The sequence below is a fragment of the Engystomops pustulosus genome, chromosome 9 (assembly GCF_040894005.1).
Source record: "Engystomops pustulosus chromosome 9, aEngPut4.maternal, whole genome shotgun sequence".
NCBI classification, from domain to species: Eukaryota; Metazoa; Chordata; class Amphibia; order Anura; family Leptodactylidae; genus Engystomops; species Engystomops pustulosus.
Window position 1 is genome coordinate 110,147,447 of NC_092419.1, and position 14,640 is coordinate 110,162,086.

The 14,640-nt window shown below is 42.5% G+C and overlaps 1 protein-coding gene across 1 annotated transcript in view; it reads right to left on the reverse strand.

Moving 5' to 3' along the window:
* Positions 1–14,640, reverse strand: part of AIF1L (allograft inflammatory factor 1 like) — a 69,373-nt gene that overhangs the window by 28,506 nt on the left and 26,227 nt on the right. Inside the window, exons 4-5 of the mRNA XM_072125625.1 lie at positions 5,543–5,584; positions 4,588–4,750 (exon numbers count right to left, since the gene is read on the reverse strand). Of these exons, the coding sequence (XP_071981726.1) occupies positions 4,588–4,750; positions 5,543–5,584 (205 nt within the window). The remainder of the gene's footprint in view (positions 1–4,587; positions 4,751–5,542; positions 5,585–14,640) is intronic.

A 14,640-nucleotide genomic window follows, 5' to 3' on the forward strand; every position in this document is an offset into this window, starting at 1 on the left:
GTCACCATCCAACCTGAGGACCTGGAAATCCAGGGGGGAGGAACTTGTAGCATCTTCCCAAGAAGACTCCGGGCTGCACCAGCTACAAAGCTTCTACTATTTTGTTTTTATAAAAAATATCTACATTTCTGTTTTTTTTCTGTTAAGGTTGGGGCAGAGGGCACAGAACATTTTGGGTCTTGCCAATTGTCTGAGTGAAAAATTTAAAGGGGTCGGAATACGTTCCGTACCCACTGTTCCGTTTCATTCCGTACCCACATAGGGGGCAGTATTATAGTAGTTATATTCCTGTACATAGGGGGCAATATTATAGTAGTTATATTCCTGTACATAGGGGGCAGTATTATAGTAGTTATATTCCTGTACATAGGGGCAGTATTATAGTAGTTATATCCCTGTACATAGGGGGCAGTATTATAGTAGTTATATTCTTGTACATAGGGGGCAGTATTATAGTAGTTATATTCCTGTACATAGGAGGCAGTATTATAGTAGTTATATTCTTGTACATAGGGGGCAGTATTATAGTAGTTATATTCCTGTACATAGGGGGCAGTATTATAGTAGTTATATTCCTGTACATAGGGGGCAGTATTATAGTAGTTATATTCCTGTACATAGGGGGCAGTATTATAGTAGTTATATTCCTGTACATAGGGGGCAGTATTATAGTAGTTATATTCCTGTATATAGGGGGCAGTATTATAGTAGTTATATTCTTGTACATAGGGGGCAGTATTATAGTAGTTATTTTCCTGTACATAGAGGGCAGTATTATAGTAGTTATATCCCTGTACATAGGGGGCAGTATTATAGTAGTTATATTCTTGTACATAGGGGCAGTATTATAGTAGTTATATCCCTGTACATAGGGGGCAGTATTATAGTAGTTATATTCCTGTACATAGGGGGCAGTATTATAGTAGTTATATTCCTGTACATAGGGGGCAGTATTATAGTAGTTATATTCCTGTACATAGGGGGCAGTATTATAGTAGTTATATTCCTGTACATAGGGGGCAGTATTATAGTAGTTATATTCCTGTACATAGGGGGCAGTATTATAGTAGTTATATTCCTGTACATAGGGGGCAGTATTATAGTAGTTATATTCCTGTACATAGGGGGCAGTATTATAGTAGTTATATTCTTGTACATAGGGGGCAGTATTATAGTAGTTATATTCTTGTACATAGGGGCAGTATTATAGTAGTTATATTCCTGTACATAGGGGGCAGTATTATAGTAGTTATATTCCTGTACATAGGGGGCAGTATTATAGTAGTTATATTCCTGTACATAGGGGCAGTATTATAGTAGTTATATCCCTGTACATAGGGGGCAGTATTATAGTAGTTATATTCTTGTACATAGGGGGCAGTATTATAGTAGTTATATTCCTGTACATAGGAGGCAGTATTATAGTAGTTATATTCTTGTACATAGGGGGCAGTATTATAGTAGTTATATTCCTGTACATAGGGGGCAGTATTATAGTAGTTATATTCCTGTACATAGGGGGCAGTATTATAGTAGTTATATTCCTGTACATAGGGGGCAGTATTATAGTAGTTATATTCCTGTACATAGGGGGCAGTATTATAGTAGTTATATTCCTGTACATAGGGGGCAGTATTATAAAAGTTATATTCCTGTATATAGGGGGCAGTATTATAGTAGTTATATTCTTGTACATAGGGGGCAGTATTATAGTAGTTATTTTCCTGTACATAGAGGGCAGTATTATAGTAGTTATATCCCTGTACATAGGGGGCAGTATTATAGTAGTTATATTCTTGTACATAGGGGCAGTATTATAGTAGTTATATCCCTGTACATAGGGGGCAGTATTATAGTAGTTATATCCCTGTACATAGGGGGCAGTATTATAGTAGTTATATTCCTGTACATAGGGGGCAGTATTATAGTAGTTATATTCCTGTACATAGGGGGCAGTATTATAGTAGTTATATTCCTGTACATAGGGGGCAGTATTATAGTAGTTATATTCCTGTACATAGGGGGCAGTATTATAGTAGTTATATTCCTGTACATAGGGGGCAGTATTATAGTAGTTATATTCTTGTAGATAGGGGGCAGTATTATAGTAGTTATATTCCTGTACATAGGGGGCAGTATTATAGTAGTTATATTCCTGTACATAGGGGCAGTATTATAGTAGTTATATTCTTGTACATAGGGGCAGTATTATAGTAGTTATATTCTTGTACATAGGGGGCAGTATTATAGTAGTTATATTCCTGTACATAGGGGGCAGTATTATAGTAGTTATATTCCTGTACATAGGGGGCAGTATTATAGTAGTTATTTTCCTGTACATAGAGGGCAGTATTATAGTAGTTATATCCCTGTACATAGGGGGCAGTATTATAGTAGTTATATTCTTGTACATAGGGGCAGTATTATAGTAGTTATATCCCTGTACATAGGGGGCAGTATTATAGTAGTTATATTCTTGTACATAGGAGGCAGTATTATAGTAGTTATATTCCTGTACATAGGGGGCAGTATTATAGTAGTTATATTCCTGTACATAGGGGGCAGTATTATAGTAGTTATATTCCTGTACATAGGGGGCAGTATTATAGTAGTTATATCCCTGTACATAGGGGGCAGTATTATAGTAGTTATATTCTTGTAGATAGGGAGCAGTATTATAGTAGTTATATTCCTGTACATAGGGAGCAGTATTATAGTAGTTATATTCCTGTACATAGGGGGAGTATTATAGTAGTTATATTCTTGTACATAGGGGGCAGTATTATAGTAGTTATATTCTTGTACATAGGGGGCAGTATTATAGTAGTTATATTCTTGTACATAGGGGGCAGTATTATAGTAGTTATATTCCTGTACATAGGGGGCAGTATTATAGTAGTTATATTCCTGTACATAGGGGGCAGTATTATAGTAGTTATTTTCCTGTACATAGAGGGCAGTATTATAGTAGTTATATCCCTGTACATAGGGGGCAGTATTATAGTAGTTATATTCTTGTACATAGGGGCAGTATTATAGTAGTTATATCCCTGTACATAGGGGGCAGTATTATAGTAGTTATATTCTTGTACATAGGAGGCAGTATTATAGTAGTTATATTCCTGTACATAGGGGGCAGTATTATAGTAGTTATATTCCTGTACATAGGGGGCAGTATTATAGTAGTTATATTCCTGTACATAGGGGGCAGTATTATAGTAGTTATATCCCTGTACATAGGGGGCAGTATTATAGTAGTTATATTCTTGTAGATAGGGAGCAGTATTATAGTAGTTATATTCCTGTACATAGGGAGCAGTATTATAGTAGTTATATTCCTGTACATAGGGGGAGTATTATAGTAGTTATATTCTTGTACATAGGGGGCAGTATTATAGTAGTTATATTCTTGAACATAGGGGGCAGTATTATAGTAGTTATATTCCTGTACATAGGGGCAGTATTATAGTAGTTATATTCTTGTACATAGGGGGCAGTATTATAGTAGTTATATTCTTGTACATAGGGGGCAGTATTATAGTAGTTATATTCTTGTACACAGGGGGCAGTATTATAGTAGTTATATTCCTGTACATAGGGGGCAGTATTATAGTAGTTATATTCCTGTACATAGAGGGCAGTATTATAGTAGTTATATTCCTGTACATAGGGGGCAGTATTATAGTAGTTATATCCCTGTACATAGGAGGCGGTATTATAGCAGTTATATTCCTGTACAGAGGGGGCGGTATTATAGCAGTTATATTCCTGTACATAGGGGGCGGTATTATAGCAGTTATATTCCTGTACATAGGGGGCGGTATTATAGCAGTTATATTCCTGTACATAGGGGGCGGTATTATAGCAGTTATATTCCTGTACAGAGGGGGCGGTATTATAGCAGTTATATTCCTGTACATAGGGGGCAGTATTATAGCAGTTATATTCCTGTACATAGGGAGCAGTATTATAGCAGTTATATTCCTGTACATAGGGGGCAGTATTATAGCAGTTATATTCCTGTACATAGGGGGCAGTATTATAGTAGTTATATTCCTGTACATAGGGGGCAGTATTATAGTAGTTATATTCCTGTACATAGGGGGCAGTATTATAGTAGTTATATTCCTGTACATAGGGGGCAGTATTATAGTAGTTATATTCTTGTACATAGGGGGCAGTATTATAGTAGTTATATTCCTGTACATAGGGGGCAGTATTATAGTAGTTATATTCCTGTACATAGGGGGCAGTATTATAGTAGTTATATTCCTGTACATAGGGGGCAGTATTATAGTAGTTATATTCCTGTACATAGGGGGCAGTATTATAGTAGTTATATTCCTGTACATAGGGGGCAGAATTATAGCAGTTATATTCCTGTACATAGGGGGCAGTATTATAGTAGTTATATTCCTGTACATAGGGGGCAGTATTATAGTAGTTATATTCTTGTACATAGGGGGCAGAATTATAGCAGTTATATTCCTGTACAGAGGGGGCGGTATTACAGTTATACTTGTGTCTACCACCTGATGCCATTATTTGCTGGTGTCGGAGTGGCTCCTTACAATGAGGGTCACTTACATTTTGAGGATTGAGGATCTCTTCCCCAGAACCATCTTGATGAAGTCTTTGTAGCTGATGGCGTCGCTGCCCCCTCCTGTCACTTCTGATATCATCTTTTTGATTTCTAGATGTGTTTTGGGCACTCCGAGCTTCTCCATCATCATCTTGAGTCCCATCATGCCTGGAATACTTGGAGATTAGTCTCAGCACTTTCCTGCCAGTAACTTTTCATATATTATAGCAGCTATTTCTGAAAACACTAAGTTAATGGGGTTTTCCAGTAAGAGCAAGTCATCGCCTCTCTACAGGATAACTTTCTGTCTGCTGAGACCCCCGGCTATGATGAGAACGAGGTTCCTTGTGCCTCATAAGGAATAGAGCAGTGGCTTCTTCTCTCATGTGCGGGTACAGGGGACCCCCTGATCGCTGTCGTCTCTTATAACTTTATTATAACTCCATTGGCTGCAGTTGCAGAAATATAGGGGCTCATTTACTAAGGGTCCGAACGCCACACTTTCGTCGGGTTTCCCGAATATTTGCGCTGAATTGGATTTTGGAGCACGCAATTGGATCGTGTCGCATCGGTGCCGGCTTTCATGTGGCAGAAATCGGGGGGGGGGGGGGCGTGGCCGTCGGATGACGGATTAGGAAAAACCGTGGAATTTAAAAAATAGTTATGCTCTGTCACCCGAACGCCTAAGGGACCCTTGTATTTTAATATAGGTGGTCCCGCCCCCACCAAGGCTCCCTGAGAGCCTATAACTCTCTTTTTCAGCAATTGCGGCAGATGGAGTCATAATAAGAGGTTAAGAGCAGTGTACTGATGGTAGATGTCCTCTAATCCAAAATAGTTACAGGGGCAACTTCCACCCAGCTTTCCTAGAGCCCTAAATGGCAATGTAGGAGCATGTATAACTGTATAGAGGCTGGTCTGCTCTGGGTGCTGCGCCATGTAGTAGTGAACGTCACTCACCGATCTCTCCTTGGTCGTTAAGGTCAAATTCCATGAATTTTTCTACAAGAGACAATAGAAGACAATGATTACACATGATGGTTGTTCCATCGTGTCCTGTTATACTACATTGTTAGCTTGTATCCTCTTCTATTACATCATGTCGTGTTACATTTTGTATATTTGGCTCCTCCCTTCCTCCTCGTTCTGCATTACAGAAGTGTTACAATGTATACAGCTCCTCCCCAGAACAATGCCAGGTATTTCATGATCAATAATAAATCAGCGAATCACTGCGGGAAATACTCGTTACGATGTCGCCCGAAACTGCCATGTGCCTGAATCACCACTGGTGCACCTGCCGGCGAGATGGAATGAGCCCCCGCTGTATCCACTAAGGATCACTGCCTGATCTATAGCATAAGATCCACCTCCTCCATGCTTTACCCTGCAGCACAGCTTCATGGTTGACCTGTCACATGGTCATTGCTCCCCGGATGTTATGTGTTGTTATATTTTGTAAATCCACATTGTTGGTGTTTCTTTCCCTCATGCTTTACACTGCAGTTTTCCTTCAGTACAGGATCATTCTGATCACTCTCTGTTGGGATCTGAGTATGGCGGAGTCTCTGTGCTTTAGGGCTCATTCACACTGGCGCTGTTTTCCATGTCCGTTATTTTCTGTGGGCGTTTTCACTTTTCAGTTGTTTTCCACTGATCCGTTGTCCCTGAATATTTTTTTTTTTTATTATTACACATGAGGATCATGGAAGGCAATAGAAGTCTATGGACCGGCAAAAAAAAGAACTGATGATGGGTCCGGAAAGAACATGATAAAAAAAACGTATGTGTAAACAGAATGTAACGGAGATGCAATCCACGCGCCAAAGTGCATCCACCCTTACACTGCCGCGCTGTGATAATCACTCATGTAATGTGTATTCAGGGTGAGTGCCCGCTCATGTCATCCCACTAGACAATGGCTGGCATGGCCGCCCGACGCCTCCTTCTATGAATAACTTGGCGATTGTTCTCGGTTATCAGCTGCTATGAGGTCATCGGAAGAATGAGAGGTCGCTGTTATATTAGGGCAAGAAATTGTCGATATGGTCAAAAAATAAAAGCGAGTAAAAGAACCAGAATTGACCATCAAGTGCTCTGGATGAGCATTAATCCAGTGCTGGTGCAGGGGGAGTGGCATTTGTTCCTGCTGGGAGGTAGCTTTGTGTATTAGGTGCTCTCCTTCTCCTTTATGAACCCCCCCCAGGCTGGAGATGGAGGGGGACCCCACATATCAGCTCCGGTGTCGCCCCAATGGCTGGGCCAGATATAAGCTGTGGGTGACTCCCCTTGTCCCTGAGCGTCCGTCCTTCTCATCTTCTTTCTCTTTCAGTTTTGTGGTGACCACTTAGAGGGATTATTCCTCTCAATTATACATTAATAAATCCGCTAATAAACCTGTCCCCAAACATGGAGAAAGGAGGATCAACCCGGAGGGGCCAAGTGTGTAATATACATATAACAGGCACATGGCTTATACTGACACCAACTCACTATGTAGACTGTATCACTCAGGAGGGGATTAGATACACAGCTCAGCAGACTGTATCACACAGGATGGGATTAGATACACAGCTCAGCAGACAGTATCACACAGTATAGGATTAGATACACAGCTCAGCAGACTGTATCACACTGGATAGGATTAGATACACAGCTCAGCAGGCAGTATCACACAGGATAGGATTAGATACACAGCTCAGCAGTCAGTATCACACAGGATAGGATTAGATACACTGCTCAGCAGACTGTATCACACAGGATAGGATTAGATACACAGCTCAGCAGGCAGTATCACACAGGATAGGATTAGATACACAGCTCAGCAGTCAGTATCACACAGGATAGGATTAGATACACCGCTCAGCAGTCAGTATCACACAGGATAGGATTAGATACACCGCTCAGCAGTCAGTATCACACAGGAGAGGATTAGATACACAGCTCAGCAGACAGTATCACACAGGATAGGATTAGATACACAGCTCAGCAGACAGTATCACACAGGCTGAGATTAGATACACAGCTCAGCAGACTGTATCACACTGGATAGGATTAGATACACAGCTCAGCAGGCAGTATCACACAGGATAGGATTAGATACACAGCTCAGCAGTATCACACAGGATAGGATTAGATACACAGCTCAGCAGACTGTATCACACAGGATAGGATTAGATACACAGCTCAGCAGTATCACCAAGGATGGGATTAGATACACAGCTCAGCAGACAGTATCACACAGGATAGGATTAGATACACAGCTCAGCAGTATCACCAAGGATGGGATTAGATACACAGCTCAGCAGACAGTATCACACAGGATAGGATTAGATACACAGCTCAGCAGACTGTATCACACAGGATAGGATTAGATACACAGCTCAGCAGACAGTATCACACAGGATAGGATTAGATACACAGCTCAGCAGACAGTATCACACAGGATAGGATTAGATACACAGCTCAGCAGACAGTATCGCACAGGACTCCCGCACTACTCCCCTCAGCGTCTCTTCCTCCTATGAGGTGAGGTGTAATAGTCGGGGCGCCCCATTTTTACGCAATGCTTTATAGGGGGAAATATCTGAGAAAACGTTTTGCAGAACATCTACAAGAAAGCAGAACAGATCCGTGCTGAGAAATTCCTTGAAAGGAAGTATCACACACTCTGGTTACTGAGCCGTCCTGACCTAATATTTGTCACAGCTGAGGGTTTGGAACACTTGTAGGATACTCTGTGGACTATTGAGTGATACACACAACTGTCACGGATACATTGTAACGCCATCTGTCAGGACAGGTAAACCAGCCACCAGGACCCAGCGCAGTCCTGAGGCCATCCCCACCAGGACGCACTACTGCCCTCATTCTCCGCTTATTACAGTGTCCTGCAGCGGATTGTGATGAGCGCTGACAGCTGCCATTTTTACTAGCGGATTGCCTGTAGATACAGTGTCAGCAGTCAGCGAGAGCGCAACGCAGAGGCTCCAGGCCGCACATCAGTCACAGGCCAACCCCTCCAATATCTATCTATGTCATATCTATCTCACATCTATCTACCTCATATCTATCTCACATCTATCTATCTAGATAACAGAGAGTCCAAGGCAGCACTGTGTGATCTCCCGTCCCTGGCCCCCCGGTGGCCGGCTCCTGTCCCTGAACCTCTGGGGGATGGCTTCTGTCCCATGTCACCTGGTGGCTGGTTCCTGTCTTTTGTCACCTGGTGGCCGGGTCCTGTCTTTGGTCACCTGGTGGCCGGCTCTCATCCCTGGTGGCCGGCTCCTGTCCTTGGTCACCTGGTGGCCGGCTCTCATCCCTGGTGGCCGGCTCCTGTCCCTGGTCCCCTGGTGGCCGGCTCCTGTACTTGGACCCCTGGTGGCCGGCTCCTGTCCCTGGTCCCCTGGCAGCCGGCTCCCGTCCCAAGTCTATGCGTCTTACACGTGTTACAGCTGCGGTGTCATGGCCGCCCACATACCCTGCAGAGGTTATCATCGCTCTTGATATTGAAGTTTTCATTCCTTTCCATGCAGGAGACGCGGCAGCCGTAATATTAGATTAAGACATTAAATAAAATATTTTAATAGTGCGCCCGGAGGCTGGGGAAGAATCACAGCGCTAATAACTGCAGCCACTCTGTGTCATATCTCCTGAGCCTACACTATGTCTCCTCCTGTACGGGGGAGGATGGGGGTTATACTTCCTCATTCTCACTATATGAGGGGGGTGACTTTAGTATCTCGCTCAGTCCTGACTGTCAGTATCCCCCCTCAGGTCCTGACATTACTCACTCCCTGATCCTTATTTTGCACAGCGCTGACCCCTGACCTCCCTTTAGGGGGCGCTGATGTCATGGATCTGGCCAGGGATCTGCAGTACGGTGGAGCAAGGAGTCCATTGGCATCCTGAGGGCACCCTTCCACCGGGGTCTAAAGTGACGGACCCCCCACACCTATCACACGGCGACCTTAAGATACTCCATGGAGGGAAGGCAGAGGAGGGTCTCACATGTTATGATGTCATTACATCGGGCATGATGTCACAGGTATTACAGGACACCCACAAGCCGTACATTGTCCAGCCCATGATACAGCTGTATAAAAGTGATAAGAAGTATGTGAACCCCCAAGGAGCAGCATCATGTGACCAACCTAAACATCAGGAGGAGATGATGGCAGATGTGTAACAAGAACCGCATTGTTCTGCTGGACCTCATCCCTGCTCCATGTCCCTTCCCCGGAGGACACAGAAGATGCTGCCCTTGACCTCTGCTTGTCAGGATCCGCACCGCAGCCCGGACGGATGGAACAGCTGAGTGTTCTAGTGCCCGGCCCGGAGTCCATACAATAAGGACCTTGTGGAGCCGCATAGAGGAAACCATGAGAGGAGGTCACAATGGTCCAGTATATAGCGGCACCTACCTCCCCACCTACAGTCATAGTGTGACCAGAGCCGCACACAGAGGTGTAATAGTGTGTATACCAGTCATATCTACAAGATAATATACAGGAGATCCCCAGGTTATACCGGCTGTACATATATCACTATATACAGGAGACCCCCAGGTTATACCGGCTGTACATATATCATTATATACAGGAGATCTCCAGGTTATACCGGCTGTACATATATCATTATATACAGGAGATCCCCAGGTTATACCGGCTGTACATATATCATTATATACAGGAGATCTCCAGGTTATACCGGCTGTACATATATCATTATATACAGGAGATCTCCAGGTTATACCAGCTGTACATGTATCACTATATACAGGAGATCCCCAGGTTATACCGGCTGTACATATATCATTATATACAGGAGATCCCCAGGTTATACCGGCTGTACATATATCATTATATACAGGAGATCCCCAGGTTATACCGGCTGTACATATATCATTATATACAGGAGATCCCCAGGTTATACCGGCTGTACATGTATCATTATATACAGGAGATCCCCGGGTTATACCGGCTGTACATATATCATTATATACAGGAGATCCCCAGGTTATACCAGCTGTACATATATCATTATATACAGGAGATCCCCAGGTTATACCGGCTGTACATGTATCATTATATACAGGAGATCCCCGGGTTATACCAGCTGTACATATATCATTATATACAGGAGATCTCCAGGTTATACCGGCTGTACATATATCATTATATACAGGAGATCCCCAGGTTATACCGGCTGTACATATATCATTATATACAGGAGATCCCCAGGTTATACCGGCTGTACATATATCATTATATACAGGAGATCCCCAGGTTATACCGGCTGTACATATATCATTATATACAGGAGATCCCCAGGTTATACCGGCTGTACATATATCATTATATACAGGAGATCCCCAGGTTATAGCGGCTGTACATATATCATTATATACAGGAGGTCCCCAGGATATACCGGCTGTACATGTATCATTATATACAGGAGATCCCCAGGTTATACCGGCTGTACATATATCATTATATACAGGAGATCCCCAGGTTATACCGGCTGTACATATATCATTATATACAGGAGATCCCCAGGTTATACCAGCTGTACATATATCATTATATACAGGAGATCCCCAGGTTATACCGCCTGTACATATATCATTATATACAGGAGATCCCCAGGTTATACCGGCTGTACATATATCATTATATACAGGAGATCCCCAGGTTATACCGGCTGTACATATATTATTATATACAGGAGATCCCCAGGTTATACCAGCTGTACATATATCATTATATACAGGAGACCCCCAGGTTATACCGGCTGTACATATATCATTATATACAGGAGATCCCCAGGTTATACCAGCTGTACATATATCATTATATACAGGAGATCCCCAGGTTATACCGGCTGTACATATATCATTATATACAGGAGATCCCCAGGTTATACCGGCTGTACATATATCATTATATACAGGAGATCCCCAGGTTATACCGGCTGTACATATATCATTATATACAGGAGGTCCCCAGGATATACCAGCTGTACATATATCATTATATACAGGAGATGCCCAGGTTATAGCGGCTGTACATATATCATTATATACAGGAGATCCCCAGGTTATACTGGCTGTACATATATCATTATATACAGGAGATCCCCAGGTTATACCGGCTGTACATATATCACTATACACAGGAGATCCCCAGGTTATACCGGCTGTACATATATCATTATATACAGGAGATCCCCAGGTTATACCGGCTGTACATATATCATTATATACAGGAGATCCCCAGGTTATACCGGCTGTACATATATCATTATATACAGGAGATCCCCAGGTTATACCGGCTGTACATATATCATTATATACAGGAGATCCCCAGGTTATACCGGCTGTACATATATCATTATACACAGGAGATGCCCAGGTTATACCGGCTGTACATATATCATTATATACAGGAGATCCCCAGGTTATACCGGCTGTACATATATCATTATATACAGGAGATCCCCAGGTTATACCGGCTGTACATATATCATTATATACAGGGGATCCTCAGGTTATACCAGTTGTACATATATCATTATATACAGGAGATCCCCAGGTTATACCAGCTGTACATATATCATTATATACAGGAGATCCCCAGGTTATACCAGCTGTACATATATCATTATATACAGGAGATCCCCAGGTTATACCGGCTGTACATATATCATTATATACAGGGGATCCCCAGGTTATACCGGCTGTGCATATATCATTATATACAGGAGATCCCCAGGTTATACCGGCTGTGCATATATCATTATATACAGGAGATCCCCAGGTTATACCGGCTGTACATATATGATTATATACAGGAGATCCCCAGGTTATACCGGCTGTACATATATCATTATATACAGGAGATCCCCAGGTTATACCGGCTGTACATATATCATTATATACAGGAGATCCCCAGGTTATACCGGCTGTACATATATCATTATATACAGGAGATCCCCAGGTTATACCGGCTGTACATATATCATTATATACAGGAGATCCCCAGGTTATACCGGCTGTACATATATCATTATATACAGGAGATCCCCAGGTTATACCAGCTGTACATATATCATTATATACAGGAGATCCCCAGGTTATACCAGCTGTACATATATCATTATATACAGGAGATCCCCAGGTTATACCAGCTGTACATATATCATTATATACAGGAGATCCCCAGGTTATACCGGCTGTACATATATCATTATATACAGGAGATCCCCAGGTTATACCAGCTGTACATATATCATTATATACAGGAGATCCCCAGGTTATACCAGCTGTACATATATCATTATATACAGGAGATCCCCAGGTTATACCAGCTGTACATATATCATTATATACAGGAGATCCCCAGGTTATACCAGCTGTACATATATCATTATATACAGGAGATCCCCAGGTTATACCGGCTGTACATATATCATTATATACAGGAGATCCCCAGGTTATACCAGCTGTACATATATCATTATATACAGGAGATCCCCAGGTTATACCAGCTGTACATATATCATTATATACAGGAGATCCCCAGGTTATACCGGCTGTACATATATCATTATATACAGGAGATCCCCAGGTTATACCTGCTGTACATATATCATTATATACAGGAGATCCCCAGGTTATACCGGCTGTACATATATCATTATATACAGGAGATCCCCAGGTTATACCGGCTGTACATTTATCATTATATACAGGAGATCCCCAGGTTATACCGGCTGTGCATATATCATTATATACAGGAGCCGTCCCGTTCACATGGTGCGGTGTTGCATGGCGTCCGCCGCTTCTGTGGTGCGGTGCCGGTGGGGGCCCGGGCCCGGAGCCATGGGGGCTATGCCCGCCAGTATGGGTACTGGGGGGCAACCGGGCCTTGGTCCCTGCCGGCGCTGTGCTGCGGCGGGGGTGGACGCCATGTGACGCTGCACAAAATAGCGTAGGGACCCACCATAAAGAGGTCACCGTGAAGTGGTTGGTGGGCTTACACAATTTGATCAAAATGTTACCAAGAACCTCGAGTTCGTTTATATAATGTAGCCTAGCGGCATTAGATCATTGTGGTATGTGTGGATGTGCGGTCCAGTTCTTTTTCTCTCCCCATGTTGATTATATACAGGAGATCCCCAGGTTATACCGGCTGTACATATATCATTATATACAGGAGATCCCCAGGTTATACCGGCTGTACATATATCATTATATACAGGAGATCCCCAGGTTATACCGGCTGTACATATATCACTATACACAGGAGATCCCCAGGTTATACCGGCTGTACATATATCATTATATACAGGAGATCCCCAGGTTATACCGGCTGTACATATATCATTATATACAGGAGATCCCCAGGTTATACCGGCTGTACATATATCATTATATACAGGAGATCCCCAGGTTATACCGGCTGTACATATATCATTATATACAGGAGATCCCCAGGTTATACCAGCTGTACATATATCATTATATACAGGAGATCCCCAGGTTATACCGGCTGTACATATATCATTATATACAGGAGATCCCCAGGTTATACCGGCTGTACATATATCATTATATACAGGAGATCGCCAGGTTATACCGGCTGTACATATATCATTATATACAGGAGATCCCCAGGTTATACCGGCTGTACATATATCATTATATACAGGAGATCCCCAGGTTATACCAGCTGTACATATATCATTATATACAGGAGATCCCCAGGTTATACCAGCTGTACATATATCATTATATACAGGAGATCTCCAGGTTATACCGGCTGTACATATATGATTATATACAGGAGATCCCCAGGTTATACCGGCTGTACATATATCATTATATACAGGAGATCTCCAGGTTATACCGGCTGTACATATATCATTATATACAGGAGATCCCCAGGTTATACCGGCTGTACATATATGATTATATACAGGAGATCCCCAGGTTATACCGGCTGTACATATATCATTATATACAGGAGATCCCCAGGTTATACCGGCTGTACATATAT